Source organism: Laccaria bicolor, genomic scaffold (genome assembly GCF_000143565.1).
Source record: "Laccaria bicolor S238N-H82 LACBIscaffold_78 genomic scaffold, whole genome shotgun sequence".
Classification (NCBI taxonomy): domain Eukaryota; kingdom Fungi; phylum Basidiomycota; class Agaricomycetes; order Agaricales; family Hydnangiaceae; genus Laccaria; species Laccaria bicolor.
Window position 1 is genome coordinate 58,633 of NW_001889949.1, and position 26,664 is coordinate 85,296.

General features: G+C 45.8%; 5 protein-coding genes across 5 annotated transcripts; 2 read left to right on the plus strand and 3 right to left on the minus strand.

Annotated features, from left to right (window-relative positions):
- Positions 1-9,439: 9,439 nt before the first annotated feature.
- Positions 9,440-11,195, minus strand: LACBIDRAFT_316760 (uncharacterized protein; the record flags this gene model as incomplete). Its single annotated transcript, XM_001890052.1, has 7 exons — positions 9,440-9,570; positions 9,621-9,987; positions 10,037-10,205; positions 10,265-10,517; positions 10,568-10,839; positions 10,894-11,070; positions 11,122-11,195. 7 exons carry the CDS (start codon positions 11,193-11,195, stop codon positions 9,440-9,442), a joined length of 1,443 nt encoding a protein of 480 aa, XP_001890087.1.
- Positions 11,196-11,726: 531 nt separating this feature from the next.
- LACBIDRAFT_335167 (uncharacterized protein) lies at positions 11,727-14,387 on the plus strand (the record flags this gene model as incomplete). The annotated part of the gene is made up of 6 exons (XM_001890030.1): positions 11,727-11,855; positions 11,921-12,175; positions 12,229-12,558; positions 12,615-13,200; positions 13,263-14,021; positions 14,155-14,387. 6 exons carry the CDS (start codon positions 11,727-11,729, stop codon positions 14,385-14,387), a joined length of 2,292 nt encoding a protein of 763 aa, XP_001890065.1.
- Positions 14,388-15,490: 1,103 nt separating this feature from the next.
- On the minus strand, positions 15,491-17,435 carry LACBIDRAFT_316762 (uncharacterized protein; the record flags this gene model as incomplete). Its single annotated transcript, XM_001890053.1, has 7 exons — positions 15,491-15,676; positions 15,728-15,862; positions 15,915-16,048; positions 16,098-16,599; positions 16,657-16,977; positions 17,034-17,281; positions 17,345-17,435. The coding sequence occupies 7 exons, from the start codon at positions 17,433-17,435 to the stop codon at positions 15,491-15,493; spliced, it is 1,617 nt and encodes a 538-aa protein (XP_001890088.1).
- A 1,495-nt stretch (positions 17,436-18,930) lies between these two features.
- Positions 18,931-19,398, plus strand: LACBIDRAFT_316763 (uncharacterized protein; the record flags this gene model as incomplete). The annotated part of the gene is made up of 4 exons (XM_001890031.1): positions 18,931-18,995; positions 19,053-19,154; positions 19,212-19,312; positions 19,370-19,398. 4 exons carry the CDS (start codon positions 18,931-18,933, stop codon positions 19,396-19,398), a joined length of 297 nt encoding a protein of 98 aa, XP_001890066.1.
- A 5,075-nt stretch (positions 19,399-24,473) lies between these two features.
- Positions 24,474-26,122, minus strand: LACBIDRAFT_316764 (uncharacterized protein; the record flags this gene model as incomplete). The annotated part of the gene is made up of 6 exons (XM_001890054.1): positions 24,474-25,012; positions 25,064-25,150; positions 25,202-25,240; positions 25,315-25,374; positions 25,423-25,839; positions 25,888-26,122. The coding sequence occupies 6 exons, from the start codon at positions 26,120-26,122 to the stop codon at positions 24,474-24,476; spliced, it is 1,377 nt and encodes a 458-aa protein (XP_001890089.1).
- Between the last annotated feature and the right edge of the window lie 542 nt (positions 26,123-26,664).

A 26,664-nucleotide genomic window follows, 5' to 3' on the forward strand; every position in this document is an offset into this window, starting at 1 on the left:
TTTCCATCCCCCTTCCCTTTTCCCTTGCCCATCCCCTCCCTCTCTAGTATACACTGCATGTAATTAAATATATTTTGTATTATAATTGAAATACATCATTTTTTGTGTAGTTCTATCAAATACACTTTGATTTTCCCTATTCAAGTCTAAATATCATAAGGAATTCTTAGGATTAAGTTGTGAAATATACATTTTAGGCCTTCCTGTGACATTCCTGTGCCATTCCTGTCCATTCTTGTGGATTCCTGTGCCATTCCTGTGGATTCCTGTGCCATTCCTGTGGATTCCTGTGCCATTCCTGTGGATTCCACTGGAATCCGGTGGAATGCCTTCATTCCTGCAGGAATCAGTGGGGCATGACGAAGTACTGGGTTCAGACTTGAAATCATCGAAGCTGATGATCGTCGTCCTTCCTGTCATCTTGCGTAAGATCCAGTCAGTGTATTCCTTTGGGATTCCCCTCATCCTCATATTGTGCACCAGCTTCGTTACGTTTGTGCTCGGAAAGGCGCTCTTCACGTCGAGGAATAAAGCCGCCACCACTCTGCCTCTCCTCCAAGCGTTCATGATAAAGTTGACGAGGATGTGTATGGAATCTGTTGCTGATCGCCCAGGTCTTCCTCCGAATTGAGACTGGGGTAGCAATTGTAGTGTCTCTGTATGGTATTCCAGCACTTCTTTGACGCAGCTTGAAAGAACTTTTGCGATGACGTCCAGGAGTGCGATAGGCCTGTATGCGTTAGGGATTGTGTAATCTGTCTTTCCTGGCTTATGGAGGACAACCGTCGTGAATTCCTTCCAACTGTCAGGGTAAACGCGAAGACTGAACGTTGCCCTGAAGATGTGCCCCAGGTAGGGCACCAACTGGTCTGCACATTTCATAAGTACGATGTTCGCGACGTCGCTCGTCCCCGGTGCTTTGTATGGCTTCAACCTCCTGATGGCCCTGTATATCTGTTCATCCTGTATCGGCTCAAACTTGAAGGCTGGTTCTGGGTACTGAACCGATTCTTCTCCCTCGTCGTGTGCCGGCAGTTCTTTGAAGAATATGGCGTGTAGCATCCTGCTCTTCTCCTCGTTGTCCTGCACCTCCCGTATAACCCTTCTGTCTACCTTCTCCTTCAGCGCCGGGATCTTCGTCCTACCACCATCCGATCCTGGCATGGAGATGAAGCAATTAGCATCCCATACCGACTTTGCATTGACCCCTTCCAGCCAGTCCATCCAGAAGTCCCGTTTCATCTTCTTGATGAGCTCTGAGTAGTCGTTTCTTTGCCTCCTGGCCTCCTCATGACTGGGGTGCGCTGGGTGATTTCTGTACTTGTACGCCTTTTCTCCTGCCCTCTTGGCCCTTGACCTGGCCAGGTCGAGCTCCTTGGTCCACCAGCATTTTGAGTGGGGCGATGGCCTGCGTCTTGGTACTACCTTCTCAATGGTGTCGCAAATTGCCTGGCTGATGTCCTGCAACGCTTTGTGAAATTGTTCTTCATCGTCTATTTGCCGTGGCTCTGGTATTCGTTCCAAGTTCTTGATTAGTTCCGTTAGAAAGACGTCCCATTCCACCACCCTATAGTTGAAGCCCAGAGGTCGTTCTGATCTTGCCATTGAGAAATCTATGGACCGGTGATGTGGATGGGGAAATGGTCAGCTTTCGGAGGCGTTTCCCCTGGCGAAGTCGTGCATTGTGTTACCCATTCTTCTATCTCCCCACTACAGAAGACGTTGTCCGGTCTTGTGTAGTTGCCCTGCGCATTTTTGATTGTGGGAATACCCTTTGGTAGCACCATCTCCATCCCATGATTAGCCACCAGCTCAATCAACTCCTCCGCTGCGTCCAAGTTCACCCTCGTGAACAGCCCTACGTTCGCGTCATCGTCCCACATTGGATGATGTCTGTTAAAGTCCCCCAGCCATATGTCCCCTCCGGTGACCCTATCCTCTCCTTCCTCCCTTCCCCCTCTTCGTGCCCTCCTGCCCCGTCGTTCGAAGTGTGTCTTGAGAGTTTGAATTGTCTGTGAATGTGTGCAGTCGTTGTAGATATTGTAGATGTCTAGCCGTCCCCTTGGTCCCTCTAGCCGTATTGCAGTGACGTCCCTGCTTGCCACCTCGATTTGGGTCCATGTACCTGATGAAAACCTAGAGTGTATAAGAATTAGCGATCTGGTAACCCCTTCCTGTCCTTCCTCATGATTCAATGGGTACACCACCGTCCAAACCCCCGTCGCCCTCGTGATCCCCCTAAAATCAAAGTGAGGCTCCTGGATGCATACCAGGTCATACTCGTCCTTCAGCCCGTTCAACAACGCGAGGGTGGCCACTAGTGATTTCCGTACGTTCTGCTGCCATATCCGTATCTTCGTTATCTCTCCATTTCCCTCAGGTACGTTGTGTAACATTAGGTTGGGTGTTGCTTGGTAGTCCTCCTTCAGAGTTTGCTCGTCCCCTTCCAGTAGCCTGCGTTGACTGTGTTGATCCTCCGTATAGCGCCCTGTCCATTAGTGCTCTCTCCCTTTCCGCTTCCGCACTGTTAAACCAGTTGGTTAGCTTAGGCTGTTGGGCGTCTTGCATACCTCCGTTAAGACTTGATGCTCTGCTCCTGGTGCTTCCTCTATTCCGGCTTTCCGGTCTCTTCGCTTGGCTGGTGCTGGTAGCGCTTGCTGCTGGCTTAGGCCCTGAGTTCTCCATTCTGCTTGGCGCCCTGGGTGGCTGGCTGCTCCACGTTGCCGTAGTGTTTTGCGTTGGCGCAATGCTCTGTGTTTTCTTCGCTTGTTGTACCCTCACATCTCTGATGGTGCCAGCCCCTAGTCTTCCTCCCCACCCATTGTCTCTGCGTCCTCTCTCTTCATAGTCCCTATGTTGCATGTTGCCCCTCCAGTACCCCAGATCCACACTCTCTCCCTGATTTCGCACCCATGTCCATTCTTCATCCCCTGGGTAGTACTTGTATCTTGAATCTGGCTGTCGGTCTACCAGGTTGTCCTTATGCCTCAGGAATACTGGGCACATCCTGTCCCAAGACGCATGATCACATCTTCGTTTTTCGTGTCTGCAATTTACGCAGACAAACCTCGCTGGGTCCTTGACCGGGCATCTTGCCGTAGTGTGTGCTGACGAGGCGCATGTTCCACAGAGCTCCAATGTGTCCTTGCAGTTCTCCGCTGTGTGTCCCCTCCCTATGAATTGGCACTTGAAGCATCGTCGTGGGTCCGCTTCGAGCTTCTTCACCCTGAGTCTCTGGCTGTTTATCACCACACCCTCTCTGATCATCACGTTCGCAGTCGTCCTATTTGTGGTTGTCAGGATCAGGTGGGCGTATCTCTGCCCCTCCTTCCAGTGCTGCGGGTTCTTCATCCACTTCATCCCTACTATTGTTCCCCTTCCTGATCCTACACTGTCCTCCGCCGCTTCCATGATCTCCTTGCTTTTGTCCCTCAGCTCTGTCGGTACGTATTGCACCACCACTTGAAAGCTTCTGTCCTTGATTTGGGCCGATCCCCCAAAGCTCCCTGCGAAGATTCTCCGTACATCTGTCTTCCTCAACCATTCCGCCGCCGCTTCGCTGTCCATTTCAAACACCACCCCCCCATTCCTGAGCTTCTTGGCCGCTACGAATCTGGTTCCCCATGGTTTATCCAACCCCCTAATACCCATCCCTTCCAGTGCCAGGCTCGCCTTTTCTACCAATTCCCTCTCTGTCAACCCATCCGCGGCTGTCTTTACTCCCTCAATCCCGTCTAGCAGTATTTGTCGTCTTTGCAGTGCCCCCTTTGCCATCGTCGCCTGGTGCTCCCTTTCCACCCCTGTGCTTGTCGGCTCGGCCGTTATGGCTGCGTAAGATGGCCGATTCTCCTGCCACCCAGCCACCGGCCTTGGTACTTCTTTCATCAGTGCGATTTCTTCCTTCAGCATCTCCTTCATCTCCCCAACTATCTTCTCCTCTACCACTCTTGAGATTTCTGTTACCGCTCCTTGTGTGATGTTGCCAACGATTTCGTGCACCTCTGCGAGAACAGGAGATATCGCGTTCGTGATCGCATTCGCGACTGTCTCTGCAAGGCTTTCCATTGCCAGTGTATCGAGGCATAACGCGATCGCTCTGACCCCATTTATAAGCGTCTCCATGCTGTCCCCTGCATTTCCCTCCGCTAGCTGTAGTAGCGCGAAGGCTAAGCTCCCTGTTGTGAATACTTCCTCTTCAATTGCGAGATTGTGTCCCTCTAACCAGTCCCTCGCTTCCTCTGCACCCTTTATGTCCCTCCTCGACTCCAATGTCATGGTTTCCCTAGTTTTTAGTCTGTCACTCCGTCGTGTTTGCTCCCCCCCTGTGCTTGGTGGCTGTGGTGTAGTCCTCCTTGCTGTGCTCGTAACAGCTTTTGCTACTTGCTTGTACATGTGTGTATGCCCGTAGCGTGTAGATAATAAGAATTAGGTTTTTAGAAATAAGATAGCTCCAAGAATTCGCCTTAGAGTCGTCCTAAACGGCCAGCTGTCCCCTTGCCGTTCGGGGTCCTAGGGGTGCCAAATCGAGATGTTGGTGGTTGTTGGTCAAGGAGCCCAAACGGATGAATACTCCACAGAAAGGCTGCATTTCGCATGACGAAGCTGGGAGAGGTCGTGAGCTGTGGAAATGCGATGAAAGGTGAGTACCTACCTCGCATTTGATGTCATGCACGACACTAACCAGCATGGTCATTTCAAAGCACTCGGCACTTTTCATGGAGCATTCTGCATTACTTATGCCTAGTGTTTAAAGGTTCAGTCCATAGGACCGCAAAAAACCGGTGGACCGAACTGAACCGGACCATGGACCGGTCTTTTTTTTGGTTGCAGTTGCCCCAATTTGGGGTTGGTCCAGTTGCCGGTTGCCTCATTTCGAAAATCTTTTAAAACCGTTCAAAGACCGGTTTTAATCGGTTGCAACCAGTTAAACGGTCACGTGCGTTACATAGCCTTGTAACCACGTTTATTGCCTTTTATTGGGTTTTTGTTTCATCAAAAACGGTTAAGAATTGAGAAAGATATAACCAAATCCATATTTTACCCAAGTCTCTATGAGATGTAATTCGGTTTCAGTCATAGCTATGTCAAATCTTCATTAAATCTCTTGAAAATTGGTAGAATGATGGGTATTTATATGCTTTACTATTTTATATAACCTGTTTATTTTTCAGAGTAATAATAGTTGAGATACAAATGGTTTATATTGGTATAATAAATTATACGCAAAAAAACCGGTCTGGATCGGTCTGAACCGGTATCATGGACCGCAAAAGACCGGTCCTAGGTGGTTCGGTTCGGTTCCCTCAATATCTGGGTCGGTCCTGGACCGGTTGCGGTCCACGGTTGCGCGTTTTCGGGGCAAAAAACCGGACTGAACTGAACCTTTAAACACTACTTATGCCGGTTCTGCGGATGAAGATACATCGTCTTGACACTGGAAATGAGCAACAGCGATGTTTTGAAGTTTTGGAGGGATAAATGGAGTCCGGGGGATGCCAAATGATAAGTATGTCAGTTTGACTCTGTAGATTATTGTCACGCTAACATATTTTCGTAGATTCAACTTCTCTGTTTCACAACACTTCCAAAGACGAGATAGAACACCTACCTGAAGACTGTAAGTCAAGATGTTGACAACAAATGAAAGCACTAATGAAATACTTTTGCAGCCTAACCAAGGTACCCGATGACAATATGTTGGGTCAATGGCATGAGGGACATCTACAGAACACGTTGATGTCTGCGACAGCTGGAACAATGAGGTATACACATGTCCGATGTATGTATACAACAACAAAGGAAAACCACGAAGGGCCAGCAAGTAAGTACACTTCATGTACCCCATCTTATATTTCAACAGAACTTTGTTTCATGCGACACTGAATTCCGTATTTTCTGTTACACAAATTTTTTTATTAACAAAATGTATTAGATTTCGTTCTGCTACATACAACAAATCGAAACGACATGCATGAAGACAAACAAGGCAACAACAAAACATATGTGAAGACGCAACATTCAAATTTAATGTGTGAACGCCACTAGAAAGGACGGAATTGCTATGGACAGCAGGTGTTTCATTTGTATGAACTGGGATAGAATGTAATGGTCATGTACATTTTGATTACTCACCTTACATCGAGTCTTCACGTAGTACGTGAAGACTTGATACTACATGAAGACTCGATGTTCAAATCTAATGCGTGAACGCTGTCAGAAGGGTACGGAATTGCGAGAAACGGACGTATACACTATAGACGGTGGGTGTTTCGCATTTACGAGCTGGGATAGGATTGTGAGGAATAAGGCGAGTACTTATGTTACTTTGTTCATCCTACGCAATACCGATCACATGCTATACATGGATATCTCACCGCCTTCTAGACACGGAAAGCTTCCATTATCTGGGTCTCTGCTCTCAAGAGCCCAAAAGATCGGGAAAAGAGGGCACAATTTCTCTAAAAACAACAAGCATAAGAATATACCTTTGAACTCGAAAAATACAAGCATGTACTGACCTTCTTCAATCAGCTTTACAAGTGCTTGAACCCCATAAAGCAAGAGAATGTGCATATGATGTTGGGTGGGGAAACTATAGCTAAGTTTACGAGAAGGGAGAACAGTGCTCTGTATGAACTCTGTATTGTCGAAGGGTCAGCCGCGGTGCTCGTTATGAAGAACTAGAGGTTGTACCTAAATATGCCCCCATAGCCCAGTGGAAAGTATAGACAAGTCAATAAGCAAGTCAAAACAAGGTAAGTAATCAATAGGCTCAAAGTTCAATCCCTGCTAATAACAACTGTTCCGTAATAATAAGACAACTAACTAGTAAGAAACGCACACATTACAATTGAGCTAGGAGCTCACTACAAATTTTCGATTCATTTACAATTATCTGGTACCTTATAATTTGTCCCTATGTATTATAGTACATTTCTCCTTGATTATAATTGGATTACAATTCGTTCCTGTGATTACCTGCCTTATAAGGCTTCCTGGGTTTTTCCAACATGAGAGTCTAGACCAGAGATGCAAATGCAAATCCTGTCATCGCGCCACACAAAAGGTTCTGCTTCGCGGCTTTTCACTTTTTCTAGCGTAGGCTCTATGCAACGCAATGTACGGGGCATTGAGACATCTGCCCTGCACAAGAGGAGTCACTAAATAGTGATGTGTGTCTACACAAGACCAATTCTGAACTTCATTAACGACGGCAACGTTACCGGGATCAATCGAGGGTTGTTGAACAACGAGAAGGGTTGCTTCCGGTGTGTTCAATGTCCACGTTGACGCTTCGCCCCTTCGCTGACCTTTCTTCCACAAAGCATTCGCCCCATGAATTCGATTCAGTTCAGGCCTTCCGAATACAAATTAAAGAGTCCTCAGCCTTTCGAAAATCCTTATCCCCGGTTCTGAAGCTGAGCTCTTCATCAGAGATCTGTTCAACGTTGGTCGATGGTTGACCTCTGGCGGCGGTTTTGCCCTGTCCTTTTGATTCGCGAATCGCCCCATGCCATCCCTGTTCTTTGACCTTCCAACATGTGGTTGTTCATCTCCCCAGTAGCCTACACCTTTGCTCATCACTGTAACAGAAAACCTCTCCCCCTCATGTCGTCACTTCTTCTTCTTCACTGCGGTGTCTTCATGAACCGTCAATCAGGCAGCTATCTCTACCCACGATCTCAGTGGCGAGTCTCTTAAACTTCTCCTACATGATGCAAACAATGCCATTCCTCCGATATGGAAACTTCAATCCTTGAGCTACGGCAATGGTTGCGCTCCTTTCTTATTGTTTCGAATTGTTGAACACAAATCTTCCTGAACATGTCTCTGTTCTAGTTGGCGTTGAGCCTGAGAAAATCGAAGAGATCTCCTCTGTTGTACGGTAAGTGATGGTCCATCATGCATCATGATCCACTCTGCACTACTCGAGTTTGAATAATTGATGACACTGAGGACACCTGAATTGCTTAAACCTGTTAGAAGAGACACCTCGTGACCTCCCTTGTTTACGCGTACGTTTTGTTTGCACACTCCGATCACTCTTTCCTTTTTATCCCTCCTACATATACTTCCGTTATTTGCTAGTCTTTATTCCAAGCCACCCGTTTTTCGTATATAAACCACAAACCTTATTTTTCCCACCTCAGTCATCATCACAACTGTGTCTGACTCTGAGGTGAGGTTTTTTACTTATACTTATTTCTCTCGACACTCACACTACCTGTATTACAGTTCTGTACATTAACAGGTAGTTTACCCAATCATAGTCGTCATCACAACTGTGTCTGACTCTGAGTTCTGTACGTTAACAAAACCGTAACAGTTTATGTAATGTAGAGAATGATTTATAGGGATACATTGGGGATACACACCGAACTCCCAGTTCAGCCGCCTTCTCGCCGAGTTCCGTGACCCATCACCAGGCAACTCTTTCAACTCTCCATAATTTCTAATTTCAAGTGACTCCGGAACCCAGCGTCATCATGGAGTTGCATGCTGTTTACACTGAGAGTGGATGCTTCGCTTATCGTGCATATACATGTGTACCGTTATCTGGATGATGTACGTAGCTCATTCTGACCAATATATTTTCAAGTGTCTGCCAAACAAAAAATGCCAAATGAAGTGTTGTAACGTACAGTGCTTTGCATTGCTGTCTGCACAACGAAAATCCGAAAACTCTGTTTGGTTCTGTATATTCGTCACAGATTGTCACGCACTAGAACCACGTTAGGAATTTTGAATCTTCCACACCCAACTCTCATGGTGCCATAGGCATCAGATGCGATGCACGCGCCGATTATCATTTGGCATGGTGGGCATCATGTCTCAGCACAAGAAATTTCAGGCCTTGTTGGATGAAGAGGTCTGTTTCTCTCCGATTTGTGGCAGTCACGGTACAACACGTACAAACATATTTTCCAAATTTCGTTGTGCAGACGGCAGTGCAAAGCACTGCAAGTAGTGGGTCTCAAGCCAAGTGTTGTGATTTCGGAGTTCGAATCACACCCAGATCACGGTCGCCCGCGCCAACACTTGTCCCACAAATCACACCAAATCACACTTTTTGCAGCCCGTCTCACGCCAAATCACACTTTTTCGCAGGACAAGTCACAAAACGGACCCGCCAAATCACAGTTTGGATCACACTTTTTGGCGGATGGGAGACCTGACTTGTATGGAAACCCAGAGCACCAAGCTCCAAAAATATGACCAAACAGAGCAAGGCAGACGATGCCGTGCATTGTTGGTGTTCCGGAGTATCCGGGGACCTTGAACACCCGCAAGGCATGACAGATCTCTTGAGGTTGATCGACCTTTGTTGGCCAACCAACTTTAGTTTAAAGGATGTATAGAAATTATAAAGGCTTGTCTATTCTGATTGGTAGATGTAGGAAAGCAAAAAATGTAATTTATTTGTTGGTCTACCAATTGTCTACCAATTGTCTTTCTCTTCGGGATTTGCGCCATTGTCCTCGTCTTCTGAAAAAACAAGGCCATGTACCTCTCCTGGTTCGAACTCATTGTCATCCTCCATAGCGTCCAACCGTTGTTCTAACTCAGTGTCTGACAAGCGCATCATTAGAAAGACCAGATTGAAGGGATTGTGCACTTACCAAGTCCCCAACCCTCATTTACCCCGCCAAGATATTCATCCCCTCCAAAGAGTGCACGGCCATCAATCAAAGGATAGGGTGTTTCTGGCTCTATCTCCTGCAGGCTCTCTGCCACTTGCCATTCGTCCACTGAATTTATGTAGTCCTGACAGCTCCCTGCCCGGTTGGTTGTGATATCTTGGAGGCTTAGCACGATTTCACAATAAACTGGCCAGATATTGACCGAATTAAGCTCGGGGCTACCAATCTTCGCGTATGCTTGACCAGCATACTCTGCAAAAATTGGGGGGACAAGCTCGAAGACTGGATCTGAAGGTGGGGCAAACTTTTCTCTAACATATTCGAATGCCTCGGGCTCGACCTTGACCTTTAAATAAAAGTCAATACAAGCTCTTGATTTAGACATGGATGCTCACCTTGAAGTCAAGACAACCATATCGCTCTGGAGAGGCAAAGATATCATTGGGGGGACCATGAGGCAATACTTTATTACGATCTGCACGCTTTCGAGTGTTGTTAACCCTCTCCACGTAGGCGTTAATTTCTGTCTGAAGCCACGGAATAAATAGCCAACGGAACACAAGGCTACATTTATATATGTTAATATTCTTTGTAAGTCACGGGCAGTGAACGCTTAGACTCACACATCAAGAGGTCGAGTCATATCATACCAGCCTGCCGTTACTCCCTCCTGAATTATGGTCTCGAAGCCTGGTGCAAATCGGCGCCTGAACTGCGACCAGGCAATTTCAGGTTTGACATTCTTCTTGCTGCGCATCCATCGATGCTGGACTGTTCCTTCGAGGCGAGGATCATGCCATTGGCGAAGAATACTTTGTGCGTTTGCAATTCCATAATTTTCGGAACCCAGATCACTCTGAGTGATGAGAGGAATATCTAAGAGGAAGTGAGTGAGGTGGGTGAGTCTGGAACAAAACACGACTCACATCCAGAAACTTCAGCCCAGTCCAAGTAGTATGAAAGCACAAGCTTTGGGTTGTTATTGTTATGCCAAACCCTGAGCCAGTGAGTCACTCCACAGAAGGGATCTTCGCCAATGTGAAGGGCAAGTCCAAATCGTTTCCACTTATCATGCTGGTCAACAGCAACAAGGTCATTGACTCCTGCTGCCCAAAAGCGACGTCGTTTGAGACGTCTAGCCTTTCTCTCCTTAACCATGTCAGACTCATATGCGTGGAAGTACCTGATTATCAGACTTCTGCAAGGTTTCAAATTTAAATCTAGCCAGTGCGTTGATGAATTCCGATCTTACCGTTCTACATCCATATCCCGATCGTGAAAAAGGATAGACTTCATCTCACGAGCCCCAGCCAATGGATAAAGACGCCTGATTGCCTGAACATCTTCATGTATACTCTCCACAGTGTGATTTTGCCGCCTTGACCATTCCACGCCCAAGTTCCAACGAATTTTACAAAAGGAATTTATACTAGAGGTTCTGACTTTCAGTAATAGACAAATGAATGAACGGTAGACCTACCCAAGCCCGTATCTATCTGTATCGATGTGATCATCTAAAAGAATCCTGAGAATCTCTTTGTCATTTTTGCGCATCTTCCATAATCGGCGTATGTGTGGCTCTACTTCCTCGATGGGTGCTATTTTTGAATAAGGTGAGTTCCCGAATGTCATTGAATGTTAGATTTACTTATGGACAGGCTTGAACTGGTTAGCCTGAGGCATCTCTCATGGAAGTGGTATTGCAGCAAGAAACTTGATCGCTTGTTATCAAGACCGGTAATTGTAGTCCGATCATTTCAAATTGACGGAACTGCTGGTCCACACATCCGACCTCAAATCTCCTGCCCCCCCTCTCTCTCTTTACTCCATTCCGCAATCAATGCCACTTCAGTTCACGGAAAATGCGGTTGCTACTCGTTCAATTCGCTGTGAACGGGTGTCCTGTGGCACTATCATTCAGCCTGGACAGCCACGGATTGCAAAAGAAGATATTACTCAGCATGTAAAATATGTTTGTGGTCCTTGTGGTCAGTATTACGACAGAAAAGAGGCGGCTGCAAAGTTTGGGAATGTCACTCATACTGGTGCTCAAAGTCAATCTCATAGCATTTTTAATATGTTGACATGTCCACAGGTGCAAGAAACATCAGGGCCACAGGTGCCTCTCAGACTGTGCCCCTGTTGAATTTTCATGCCATGCGACAAAATGTGAATGAATCTCAGAGACAAGGTTTGTCCGTTCTCAGAGACAAGGTTTGTCCGTTCTCAGAGACAAGGTTTGTCCGTTCTCATTTTTATTGCATCCAATGTCTTATTAGAATTTAGGAGGACACGCTCCCGGCGGTCGTGTGACTGCCATACCTGCCCCAAGCCCAAAAGTTTCAGACATGTGTTATCCATCCCAGACCATTATGGGATACTCTGCAAATCACAGCCAGCATGCGAATCAGACCTCAGCCTGGTCCAGCCGTGCATACAAAGGGCTAACTGCTAGTCAGATTGGCCAAGTGAAGATAAATCTCTATGTATACGAGCCGACTTGCAATGCAAAAGGTCAGCCAATCATAATACATGTGAGTCGCTATGAGTATGTTGTTTTACTTTAATCATTTTAATCCATATACAGGGAATCAAGGAAGGATTACGCGTCAGCTCAGACATCTCTACTAGAGCTCTTTCCAGGCTCATTCGAGACACCTTCCACGATCCGCTCCTTGAATATTGTGGATCAGTTCCATTCAACGTTGATGACATGGTCCTTCGAGATTCAGGTTGGATGAAGCTGGATCCATACTCTGAGGAGTCATACTTCGGAGACATGTTTCTGAAACCTAATCCTCGCAAGAAGGATGGCAGTCTTATCTTTTCCATGCCAGCCAACGCTAAAATGCCAATTTTTGGCCTTGTTTTCAATCCTATTGTCTGGAAGGAGATCGAAGCGCTGCGTGAAAAAGAGGTACGTTGTTTCAAATATGTCACAGCAATGTACTAGTTGATGCTCATTTTCTACAGCTGTACAATGGGCGCTCCCACTCCCCAGAAATGACTGGCCCTACCGCAGGTCTCCTAGCTGGATTTGGCCTTCATACCAAACGAAAGGCTTTAGCTAGCCATGGCAAGGGAAGTCGCAAGGCTGCTCGCAAAGGTTCTGGGATCAGGAAGGCATCACCTGTTTCTGTTGATTCGGACGATTCTGGCAGGGACTCTAAGGAGGAGGGAGCAGGCGAAGACGAGCATGCAGAAGAGAATCCACTGTTCGAAGATGAGCATGCAGAAGAGAATCCACTGCTCAAAGAAGAGGATACAATTGCGGGAGAGGGTTGGAACGCAGAGGAACATGCCAATGAAGAAGAGCATGCAAACCGAGCGGAATCTGTAAAAGCTGGACCTCAAAACGGCGACGCACGCTTTACTACCAGTGTCTCCACCAAGGACCGCACCGATGCAAGGAACCAGCAGAGACTATTAGCGCCACTTAGGCTGGCTGCTACCTTGAGCGTCGCAACCTCTAAAAGAGTCTTTTCATTCAATCCAGAAACTTTAAGACAGGGATTTCTTGCAGGTGGGGCTAAATTGACGGATGGAAAATTGGCCAGCAGTGCGTTGTCTGAATTTGGTCTGAATAAGATATCTTAACATCCTGGCTTTACTTGAATGCAGATCCCTATTTGCATGAACCGATTGCCTTCCACAATCTCCCGCAGCCCACCTTAGCGGAGCTCATCGCAGAACCCACCAAGATGAGGGTCGATATGCTCGGGCCAGATGCGGAGCCCTTCGATGCTCAACTTCGCTATGACCCACGCCCAGAGGTATACCTTGGAGTTGGCTCTTTCAAAACTACATCTCCCGCAAGGTTGACTTTCAATGGATCACATTATCCGTTGACTGGATTAGGGATGCTGGCTCACCTTGCACATTCCTCAAACAAAAAGGGGTGCAGTCTTTCTGTGGCTCTTAAACGACCATATAGGAGTAAGCGGGGTGGTGGGATGGTGCGAATGCCATATGCGGAAGAAGAAAGCGCTATCTTTGAAGAGTGTAAGCTCCTTATCTGGGCTAACTCGCTTCTGAAGACTGCGTACCATTTCATGGAACATTTCATGGCGCGGCACCCCTCCGGAAAACCTCCACCATTCACAGTTTTCCAATTTCGATTTGTCGAAGCTGGAATGGCTATTGCTCAGAAGCCACTTGATAACAGTGGTCCATCGCCAACAACCAATCGTGCCGCTTACTTGTTGGAAGAGATGCTTCCAGGAGAGAAGACCGACTTCATCAAGTACTTGCACAATGCAAGCGCTGCTTCTGAGCTCTTACCTGATGAACCTGACTATGATCTGGCGGAATTTTTGATGTTCATCCAGCATGTTCAATACGCTATCACTGGAGGTCTCGCTTATGTCTCAGACTTCCAAGGTAACATTAAACGCTCCAGCAGCTCATATCGGATTCTTACCTTTCTTTCCAGGCATTGGCGTTTGTCTCACAGATCCCCAAATCCTGACCGCACCATAAGTCCAGCTGTTTTTTTCACAATACCCAATAACAGACATGTCTGGCAGGCAACTTGGTAATGACCTCTTTGGCGATGGAAATCTTGGGGAAGCGTTCAATCTGTTTCCCCTTCAGCACCAGTGTAACAAGTACTGTGAATGGTTCGAACTTCAAAATCCTTTGGAGATCGCGCAGATGGGAGACCAATTAACCACAGGAAACAAGAAGTCATTGGGAAAGTCTAAAGGAAAGGTCTCAATTCTTGGAACTCAGTATAACTCTGATTAAGAATGAGGTATTGTTTTTTATTCTGGTTTCCCAATTTAAAATTCTCTATTGAATCTCAAGCATAAAAAATATCCTACCCATGTAGCTATTTGATTTTATACATATACAATTATACTTGACTTGATATTCTATTCATCTGGATCTGAAAAGAAGTACAGAACAAAAGAGAAAGATATAGTCATACCACAGGAGGACTGACCAGGCTGTAAGCTCAGTCATTAGAGATTTTAACTTGTAATACTCTGGTTGATAATTTTGATGGAGACATCACACCCTCTGGAATAGCTTTGAATTTTTTGGAGGCAACCAGAATTTAGAAACCTGGAAGAGTCTTATTTCTGTTTTGAGGTAAAAAGTGAGCACCTTCATGAGAACATGAGATGATGTGACATTGACAGAATACATCTCACCCTTCTGAACTTTCTCTTACAATACTCTGGTTTATAATTTGTATGGCAGCCTTATGTTCCTCAGAATTGCTACATGCATCTTTTGGAAAGATGAGAGCAAGTGCAAGAGCTTAATTTCTGTTTGAAGTCAGAAGTGGGCAGCCACATGGGAACATGGGATGATGGGAGAATGCATCTCACCCACTTGGATTTTCCCTTGCAAAACTCTGGCTTATAATTTGTATGGTAGCCTTATGCCTCTCAGAATTGCTTCATATCTCTTTTGAAAGGATAAGAGCAAGTGCAAGAGCTTAATTTCTGTTTGAAGTCAGAAGTGGGCAGCCTCGTGGGAACATGGGATGATGGGAGAATGTATCTCACCCATTTGAATTTTCTCTTACAATACTCTGGCTTATAATTTGTATGGTAGCCTTATGCCTCTCAGAATTGCTTCATATCTCCTTTGAAAGGATAAGAGCAAGTGCAAGAGCTTGATTTCTGTTTAAAGTTGACTGTCTGCACCAGTGTGGGAACCCAGGACACAGGACACAGGACACAGATCTCATTTAATATCTGTTCTGGTAGTTCTCTGGTTGATAATTTGATGCAGGCAATATCCCTGAAATAATGATACTGTATGTTTCTTGGGGAGGAAGGTTTAGATAATTGCTCTCATACAGTAGAATACTAATCTACTAGCTACAGATGTATTGGTTAACATTTATGAGAGCGGGTCAATCTTTGAGGAGGGGATGGTGATGCAACAATAATAGGAAGCTCATTCTCCTTCTCTTGCTCTTCTGAGTGAATCATCAGTTTTCTCTTCTTCTGTAGCTTCATTTTTTCAAGAGTTTCTCTTGTCAGCGCTTTCCTCTTCCGCCCTGGGCCATTCCCTGTAACCTGAGAAGTGTAAACTGAATTGTACTGATTGAAAAGGCATGAACAACACACCTTTGCTGGTCTTCCTGGCTGCAAGCAAACTTGTATGGCATGGTCTGGATCTACCATATTTTGCTTTGCTTCGTGGAACTGCGCTGGCCCAATGGTGGTACTATACCCTGCTTCCTTCAAGTCAGAGAATGATTGCTGCCAATGATTACTGTGAGAAAGCAAACAGCGATGATTATGAAGAACCTACAACTGGTCCATCCTTCCACCCATCTGGAACTCTTGCTGTTATGACAGTGAAGGCATCAAGGTAAGCATGGTAGTTCACCTCAATACGCTTGAACTGCTTGTCAGAGAGCGGTCCAGTGTACTGATATGGATCCCCTATGCAGAAAATTGTCAGGATAAAACAGAAAAGGAAGAATTAACCCACCTATTTTATGAGTTGGATCGAATAGTCCTTCTCGTAGGTACTGGTTATACAAGTCCTGTGGAATCTTGACAAATGCCTTCCTGAATACCCAGATAAATCCAGCGGTATAATTACGATCAGATGTTGTATTGAATGCGAAAGGATTGGAAGAGTTGGTTGACATGCCGCATCGTTTCAGAAAGTCAGCAGACCGCCAAATCTGAGTATAGCTCACAATACGAGAGGTGAAGTGGGAGAAGCGTGCATCATCAGAGCAAACCCAGGAGCAAGGAGCACCAGGGAAAATTGCAGCATAGTAAAGGAAGTCATTAGCAAGATGTCTTCCAAATCCGCCGAATACGCGATTGCCATTTTTAGCAATAACATCGACAATGGGCTTTGAATGGCCTGGTGCTCCTGTGCTCATATCATGTCTCCACTTCTCCAGGGCATTGAGAGCAACATCCTTCTCAAGGAACCAGTCCGCCCCATCAGGAAATGCACTCCAGATAATAGGCCACTCCTAAAGCGATATAATGCTAAAGTGAAAGCGTAATTCAATGGAACAATCATGACTTACTGGTGATCCAACATCGAGATCTTGTTGAGTCCAGGGCCGGTTGATACTGGTGACATGCATGCGCATAAGTCGTGCAAAGTCTGAGAATACAATCGCAAATGACTCAGAGACTATAGCTGCGAAGATGTTGATGGTCCGATTAGTGTTTGCAGATGACCCAGGTTCGATAAAGTCAGAGTGTAATTCAAAGGAACGCATTTTTGCAGCCTTGGCCTTATTTTTGTTCGATCTGGGACAGTCGTTCGCAATGAGCTTTTCGTAGTCCTCTTGAGACACAATGGTAACCTTAGCCTCTAAGCCAAGATGAAAGGTTGTCAAATGCTGAATAAAATAGTCTTGTAAGCATGAGGTAAAGATGGGATGCATGTTTGACATACATGTCCCGCTCCGATAGCCAAACATTTGCCACGGCGGGCAACACAGACTGGGCCAGGTTTCAAGTTCTTCTTTACCAAATAAGCCCACGGTTTACCTGACGCTCGAGTCACGTCAAATGCATTGGGAACGTAGGAGTCATCATCAGAATCAAATGACTCTGTATATCGAGAGTTGTCGACAGATATACTGGAGTAAGGCTTAGCCTTGGTACCCAAGGTGAAGCACCGTGAAAAAAGCCATAAATAAGCTACATGAAGTCAGGTTAGCTTGTTTGATGATCAAGAGTTGAGACTTGGGCGAGCAAACTCACCCATTGGTGCTTTTCCCTCTTTCTTGGCCAGCTGGACAATCTTAGCCAAGATCTGGTGAATGATAACACTGATCTCAGGATCCTCTGGCATGGTGAGAAGTAGGACTTTAGGTAGGCAGGCTGTCACTCTTCAAGGGAGATGCTGACAAGGGCGGTATGCTGGTAATGGGGAGCGGCAACTGTGCCAATAAAATTGTGCTGTTTGGTTCTGTTTGTTTCGCGCCAAATAGTCGAATTCAGTGGTCGACAACTGTTATTTCACTTCAATCGATACGTAGGACCAATTTACAAGTCTATGTTGTTTGTGGTGATATATAATATATTATTATGATTGAATTTAGTAGCCAAGTTCTATATCTGTGTCACTATACATGTCAGATGCATTTTCCTCTGGAATGTAGCCTTCCTATTCACTCCTCACGTCGAGTTGAGCTTCAAGCTCCTGCTGGTTTTGAGCTTTAGACATTCATATTGTGTTCCGGTCTGTTCTCCAAGTTGTCGGAGTGAATGTTGCGAAGGTTTGTCATTGACTGGGAAGTTTGCAATGTCAATCTTGACTTCTGGCCCAGTTTCCAAGTGTCTTTGCCCATGATATAATATACTTGTGGTTAACAAGTCAATATACGCAGAGGTAATGACGATAACGCGTTGCTGACGCCGATAGTCGTGCTTTGGTCGCGCTTCAGTTACTTTCTTTATTGCAACACGTGATCATTGACGTGTCTTACCATGCCATTCCCCCGTCATGGATTGCTACCTCATCTGTAGAGGTATTCTTTCAAATTTTTGCAGGCACAAACTCATGGAGCGTAGGATGGATTTGTTCAGGACAGAATTTTATAAAGGGGTTTGGAAGGCTCAAAGTAAGATATTAACTGACAGAATATTTGTATTTTTGTGCTAAATTGTATACAAGCACCTTTACTTATGCTCCACCTACATATATCCACACTTAAAGTGGCAATCTACTGTTGTGTTGAAGTAAATACGAGCAGTTGAGACGATCGACCATTTTTTGATCAGGTCTTTGGTGATGGGAAAATTTGGCGGAGTTGAAAATTTGGCAGTGGGTTGCCGCTCCTCACTGGTAAACGCAAGGTGACGCGTTGCAAGGCGTTGTTTGGCTGGTCATGTGACCGCGCCAAAAGCGTCTCAAGCTGGCGCGTTCTCTGGCCAGCTAGCTGAAATGATAGTTTTTGATTTATTCCTTGAGTTTAAATTGACCGCTGTGTTGGCGATCCACATAACTCATTTTTTTAAATTGTAGTACAGATGATCAGCAGCATGAGGTCTCCGGGGTCACTACTTTTCAAATTCACTCGGCAATCACGGCCTGCAGTGTTTGGCAAAGACTTTACTGTATTTTTGGAGCTTGGTGCTCCGGGTTTCCATAGACTTGTCCCGAAATCACACCTCCCACCCAACACTTGTCCTGGACCCTGAGGGTTTTCTCGTGCGCTAATTCCCTTTCCGTTCAAGCCGACGCTCGTACTTACATAGCTGTCCTCTCCCTTTACCTTGTAAAATAGACTACCAGGTAGAAGCCTCGTAAATCAAATACATGAACTGCACCTCCATTCAGCTCCATGTGCACAAGCTATTTTCGGCATCAAGGTTTGGCAAGTCCACCCACAAGAAATGGATTTACTCTGTGAGTTCTGGCTCGAATTTGATGATCTTGGGCTTTACTTGACGGTGACTACTACAGGAAGTGCCTCCCGAGCTTACGAAATGGAACGCCGATCCGTTCAATTTTGGCATTTGGTTTTGTGGTGAAAGGATGCCCACAAACAGAAATTGAGCTAGAAAAGTAAGTTCTTGCTCGTATTCTGCGCCCCCGGGCTCTATTTGACCGAAATCGCTTCAGGAACCACCTCCCAAGTTTTGGGAATATGGCACCCAGCCGTTCGAAGTCGGCGTGCGGTTTTGTGGAAAATAAGGTCCATTGCCAGAAATTGAGGCTTACAGGTAGGTTCTTACTCGATTTTCACGTTCTTGGGTTCTACTGAACCGAAATTGCTCTAGGAACAACCCCCCGAGTTTTCGAAACGTAATGCGTAACCGTTCAAAGTCGGCGCTCGGTTTTGCGGAGAAATGAGGTCTATTACTAGAAATTGGGGCTTGCAGGTAAGTTCTTATTCAAATTTCACGTTCTTGGGCTCTACTTGACCGAAATTGCTTCAAGAACAACCTCCCGAGTCTGCAAAACATAGCGCCTAACCGTTCAAAGTCGGTGCTTGGTTCTGCGGAGGATTAAGGTCTCTTACTCCAGAAATTGAGGTCACAGGTAAGTTCTTGGTCAATTTTTACGTTCTTGGGTTTCATTTGACCGAAATTGCTTTAGGAACAACCTCCCAAGTTTTCAAAACATGCAACCCAACCGTTCAAAGTCGGCGTTCGGTTTTGTGGGGAAATGAGGTCCATTACTAGAAATTGAGGCTTGCAGGTAATTTCTTACTCAAATTTTACGTTCTTGGGCTTTAATTGACCGAAATTGCTCCAGGAACAACCTCCCAAGTTTGCGAAACATGGCGCCTAACCGTTCAAATTCGGTGTTTGGTTCTGCAGGGCAATAAAGTCTCTTACCCTAGAAATTGAGGCTCACAGGTAAGTTCTTGCTCAATTTTTACGTTCTTGGATTTCACTTGACCGAAATTGCTTTAGGAACAACTTCCCGAGTTTTCGAAACATAGCGCCCAACCGTTCAAAGTTGGTGTTTGGTTTTGCGGAGAAATGAGGGCTATCACCAGAAATTAAGGCTTGCAGGTAAGTTCTTACTCAAATTTTGCATTCTTGGGCTCTACTTAACCAAATTTGCTTCAGGAACAACCTCCCAAGTTTTAAAAACAATAGTGCCTGACTGTTTAAAGTCGGTGTTTGGTTCTGCAGGGCAGTAAGGTCTCTTACCCTAGAAATTGAAGCTCACAGGTAAGTTCTTGTTCAATTTTTACGTTCTTGGGTTTCACTTGACCGAAATTGCTTTAGGAACAACCTCCCGAGTTTTCGAAACATAGCGTCTAACCGTTCAAAGTCGGCGCTCGGTTCTGCGGAGAAATGAGATCTATTACGAGAATTGAGCTAACAAAGTAAGTTTTTACCCGTATTTTATGTTCTTGAAATCTGCTTAACCGGAATTTCTTCAGGAACAACGGCCCGAGTTTGCAAAACATAGCGTCTAACCGTTCAAACTCGGCGTTTAATTCTGCGAAGGAATAAGGTCTCTTAGCAGAAATTGAGGCTAACAAGTATGTTCTTCCTCAATTTCTACGTTCTAAGGGTCTACTTGACGGAAATCGCTTTAGGAACGACCTCCCAAATTCGCAAAACATAGCGGCCAACCGTTCAATCTCAGCGTTCGATTCTGTGGATGAATGAGGGCTCTTACCCCAGAAATTGAGGCTAACGGGTAAGTTCTTGTTCGATTTTTATGTTCTTGGGCTCTACTTGATGGAAATTGCATCAGAAACAACCTCCTGACTTTACAGAACATGGCACCCAGCCATTCAAACCAGGTGTTTGTTTCTGTGGTGAAGTAAGGTATTTTGTCCATTTTTCATGGTACTGAGCAATGAGAATTGTTACACCAGTCATGTATGCCTATAAAGGCCCAACAATAAGATTGATTTTAGAGTACCATACACATCTACATGATGGGGATTATTTTAGGAAAGTAGCATATATACTTGTATGAATGTCAACCCCATCGCTAGGCCAATATGAACAAGAGAGGCAAGGCCGACTAGTACCCACTGAGGTCGATGGCATTCGTTGTCATTGTTGGAAGACATTTACGGTCGCTTTGTGATGTGAGGGTGTGATTGAGTGGGTTAGGATGCTAAGCGTTCACGGCTGTAGAGACATTGGGCACTCACCACAGGTGGTCGTCTGTTGTTCGTTAGTTGTTCGTTGTCGTCGTCCCTCATTTGTCTTCATGGGTTCGTTGTCCGTCAGAGTTGTCTTCGCGTTGTGGTGGTGGTGGTCCATCGTGGTCGTCTTCGCGTCACTGTCGTCCGTCGTGGTCGCATCGTGGTGGTCCGACGTTGTGGTCATCGTGTGGTCGTGGTCACATCATGGTTGTTGTAGTCATGTCGTGGTTGCCCTGTTCGTGTCATGGTGGTCCGTCCCCTTGCTGAGTATGGCAGGCAAGCTTCTTGCTGAGTATGGGAGGCAAGCTGCCATGACTTGGGGCCTCGGCTGCTATTGTCAGTCTTGATGTCGTGAGGCAGGAGAGATACAATACAGGTAGTCTCGTTCCCCACGTTATAGGGCAGGATCAAGCGCTGTCCAGGAGGGAGATAAGATCCCATCAGCGGACTTTAAAGTCGGAGGCAAAAAAATGAGAAAATTCACGCGCAAGATCCTGCCCTATAACGTCTGGTGCATTTTGATAGGAAGGGGTAGGCTCGTGTGACAGGCTCGTAACACACCTCATCCTCAAGAAGTCCTGCATCCCAAATCATCTCTACAACTTTCATGTCAGCTCTAAAATTATTTCTGAGATCTATAGCATGCTTTATCACCAATAAGTATAAAGTAACTGAGCTCTACACCTTAGCTTCATTGCCAGCAAATAATCATAGCTGAAGGAGAGTACAAGCCTTTTGAAAGGTCAGTGGTGCAGGAAACAAACTCAGTCTTTCAAAAGTAGCTTGCAAAAATAAAAGCTAATATTCTCTTCAATCCTATGTACAAATCAATGACAAGGGACAGCATTTTTCACTTCACAGTACCCAGTTTTGTGCATTGGATAAGGCAAAAGATGTTATCTGCTTGTGCAACATCCCTGCAGTCCAAAGCAGGAAACTTGCACATCCTCAGTTCCATAAGGCCAAAACATATAGTCTACATGGTTTCCAAACCATTAGGCAGGTCCACACCAGTCTCAGAAATTTATTAGTAAAATATGTGGTTGTGTGATCAGCATTTGATTTTGACCAAGTAGCATGCCTCTTCAAGAGAAAAAAAATAGACAACTATTCAGATCCAATCAAGGTAGTGTAATAAAGTCATTTTTAGAAAGAACATTGACGTTGGTGGTATTATTTCATCGCCTGAGTAGGAGGAGGAATGGTGTGAACAAGAGTGACCACCGTGACGTTGTCACATGAGCCTACCCCTACTGATCAAATTGCACCAGATGTAGTAGAGAGGTCCTGTGTTCGTGTTTTGTTCGCTTTTTTTGCCTCCGACTTTAAACTCCGTGGACCGCCGGACCGGACCTCTCTACACATCTGGAGCCGAGATTACAATACAGGAGGGGACTTACCAATGGGACGATGTGGCGGGAAGGAAGAAGTCCAAAGAACCAGGTGGTGACCCTTTGGGAAGGTACAGGACCCTGGTATATGCTGTCAAATGTCCGATCCAAAACGGCCAAATTTTGGCACTTACGTACGGACGATTTTTCGGCGTTTCCGTCCGCAATTCGGATCCTACTTATCATTTTGGACCATTTCCGTCCGCAATACCTATCGGACATGTAAATGCTCGAGATCCGTGCACATAGAGGATGAGAGTTGGAATTTAGGTCAAAATGTCCGCATAAAACAAAAAAAAAAGTAAAAAAAACGGTCGTGATCAGGTCAGAGTATCCCGCAATGTTTCCATATTGCAGTGTTGCATGAGCCACAGAATTGCCAAGTAAGATCTTAGTTACAAAGTCCTCTGAAAGTTTGTGTTCCGGGCCAGGATGAATGACTGCTGAAAGCATGACCTTCAAAAATACATTTAGCAAACAAAATGAGTTGAGCAACTGACCTTCCAATATATTCCAAAATCCTGACATCGTTGATTGCAATCAGATGAAAGGAGCACTGTGGTAATTAATGGCTGATGCTGAGTCGCGCTATTCCCAAATGGATTATCATCGTTGAGAACGATGATGTGGTGCGTCGCTCAGAGGGCTTGGGGAAAATAGAAGATGTGGGAGGGGTTGTGAAATTTTTTGAGCTCAAACCCAGCTCAAGCCGACAGCTACAAACGTACGAAAATTGGATCGGACCTCCGTACCGACTGGCCATTTACAGATGCAAAATGGATCAAACCTCCGGCCAAAGTTCGGGCTTTCCGTACACATAAGGATCGAAGGTGAGACGATTTTAGGTCCCATTTCCGTCCGCATAAGGATCAGACATTCTATAGCATATACCAGGGTCCTAGGTACAGCTACGCCACCGATTTTTGACGTACGGACTCCTGGAAAAGTGCTGGATCAATGCTAAAGTCATCCACCTGCCGAGGGGTGTCATTGTCTGGAATGCAGAACGAGGCACGCTCATAAGCGTGTATGATACGACGAGGAGGAGCGAATACTAACAATTATTGAATTATTTGATACTATTTACCATGTATGTACAATGCTAAGTCAGCGCGAAGACTTGGCCTGGTGTTTTCCAGACCCTAATCCAAGTCACAATTTGATTGTGATCTGCCAGCGAGATCACACACCCGAATTGTGATTTAGGGCCAAGTACTTCGCTTAGGGTTCTTTGGTCTTAGCCTGCAGCCTCCACCGTGGGAAACGTTACGGTTGTTTGTAGCTCTCTAAGCCTCTCTTGCACATGTTTGGATTCTGCTTTTGTCATCGTCCTACAGGCTATGGTGGAATACTTTATGTCTGTTTGTACGTCTGCATCGCTTTTGTCATCGTCCAGCCAGAGAAAGGAGACGTCGACGTTGGCGAACCGCGCAAGAACGATCGCAAAAATCACTTTTAAAAAAAAGTTTATTTCTTTTTAATCTAATCGCCGGAGCGCGCCCGTAGGCCCGCTACAGTGGTTGCAGCTCTCAAGGGACGTTGGCTGTGAGGAGCGAACCGCGCAAGCGGTTCGGCGACGAGCAGCCAACAAAGGATTCCAGAATCACTCTTTAAGAAAAGAAAAAAAACAGTTACTTTTTATCTAAACACCGTAAGTATTGGGCTTTGCGCCCGTAGGCACGCTACGGTGATTATGAGACATACGTTGAGTCCAGGTGGTAATATCAAGTTGATGAACGATAAATGGTAGCATGAGACAGAAACCCTCCCCAACCCACGTGAAAATTGAATGACATATACTTCAGACTTATGCCAGTCACTGAAAGCTCGTAGAGAATATCCCAAAAAAAACAGCGAGTAAACAGCCGTTGGTCACATGTGGAGTAAAAGGGCGGTCCACTCGACTACAGCGTATGCCCCCGGGGGAAGATGCCTCAGGGCGGTCAAAGCTTCGACAAAGAGGGTGAGCCGTGCGAGAACATAAATCACAGCGCCAGAGTAGGACACCATGGTGTAAACTTTGGTGGCAATTGTATCTATCCCCATAAACCCCGTCACAAGTAGAGGCACAAAAGTCCACGGAACAATGACAATGATTAAAGAGGATACACGCCAGATAATCAGCTCTGCGTGAGAGGGAAAGGGAAAATTCCAGCCAGCGCAATGGATGCCTCCAAAGATCGTCGCAACGATCAGGGTCGTTATGCGGACCCTAAAGAATCCATGGTCATCGTTGGCAGGTGCGTAAAATGTTGGAACCCGGATGGCATCCTCATCAACCATATCGCATCTGTGGAAGTCCTGGAACCTGAGCAAAATCACCAGGATCGCTCTGAATGGAAGTAACAGGAGCTCCACCAAAGCCTTCTTCACAAATAATGCACAGGTGGTGGCAAGTGTGATGGTGTCCACTGTTAATATATGCTATAGTCAAATTAACATTCTAGAAGGACAGGACTCACTAGCTGCGCAACCCGTTAAATGACCAAGGGAGTTCAAAAACCACGTATGACCCCACGAAAAGATGCTGGAAAAGATCTGAGTCGATTCTGGTGCATTTCGTCAATTCATTTTCAAAAGTCCGGTAGATATGAACTTACTTTTAGGGTTAGAGTGAGGAACCTTGGCGGTTTCACGAGCTGTCACGAGTAAGGGAACCGCTGACACTGGACTTTGAATTACATATCAAACCTGCTGACAGAGCAACACCAACCTGTAGATTCCTCCGGGCCAGGAGATTTGAAAAACATGCCAAAGATTCGCCAAGTCAACCCTATGTTTTATCATTTCAATTCTTAGTTGAGAAAATAGAAAAACTTACTTTTAGGCTTAGTATAGGAGGGAATCATCACAGGCTCGCAATCTTCGTAGGGAACTGGCACGCAACACTTGACGTCGAGAGGTTTGTTCCACCACAAGAAATATAATATTCCATTGAGGGCAGCGAAAGCCAGCGTGATTAGTTCGACTTCAGTGGTGATCAGTCCCTGCGCTTTTCGACTAATGCACTGGGCGATGAACCATACGGTTTGCAAAACCGCTATTCCCTTGGCCAGGCCGTCAGCCTTGCTCCTGTCTTCAATTTCTTCCTCTGTAATCGAGGGGAAGGCAATCATGCCGTCCTGAAGCAGGTCACGGAACATCTCAGGCGTGAGAACGCCCACCATTTCGTCTCCATCCATGAGCATAAATCCCCCCATCTGTAGAAAGTAACCATGTGTTTTTGTCCATCCCAACCCTAACCGCAGTCAGTCCTCAAAGGTTCATTACCTCGGGAATAACCCACCACCATATTCATCACACAAGCTCCGTGCAGCAAACCATTGCCTGCAAGCCCAACAGATGATCATCTCAGGGCAGATAAGAGACCAGAGCATTAATTCAAGTCTCCGAAGGACAGTCTTCCAACACTTTTCATCAGGACCTGGCATGTTGGGGTGTACTGACAGCCAAGTGCAAGCGAAGATAGTGGTAAAGCAGCTCCATATGATATCTGTAAGTGATCGCTGATCAATGCACATGCAGGCTGGTAGGTGTAAGCCTGTTGGGGCATTGCTGATGTCAATCGGAAGGGGTAAAGGTGAAGCGCGAATCGCCTGAAGAGAAACATAGAGAATGGGCAGTAATATGAACATGGATAGTAAAACCTGGGCTGAATCGTTTCATCCACGGCAGTTATCTGTATCCCACAGGTATTTAAAGCATCTTGCTTCCAAGTCCGTGAGACCGATGAGCGCTATTTTTTGACATTGGCAGCGGACGTTCGCGGAATCCCCACTTCTGGGACCTTTCACGGCGTGTGTATTCCGTTATCCTTGCCGTAAACTGGGATGTCCTTATTGAGAGTTGGATGGGTTAACATACGTCTAGAGTCGGCTGATTCCCTCGTTGGCTTCAAAAGGCGAACTGCTGTCCTGCGATCTTGTAATTACCGTCATGAGTGGTTTCGTAGTCCGAGAGGCTAGTCGTGGAAGCAATCAGGAATCTCAATAATCATCATGATAATACTTACATAGGCATATCAGGAAGTGTCGATAGTGAATCAGACCTATATGCACGGTGG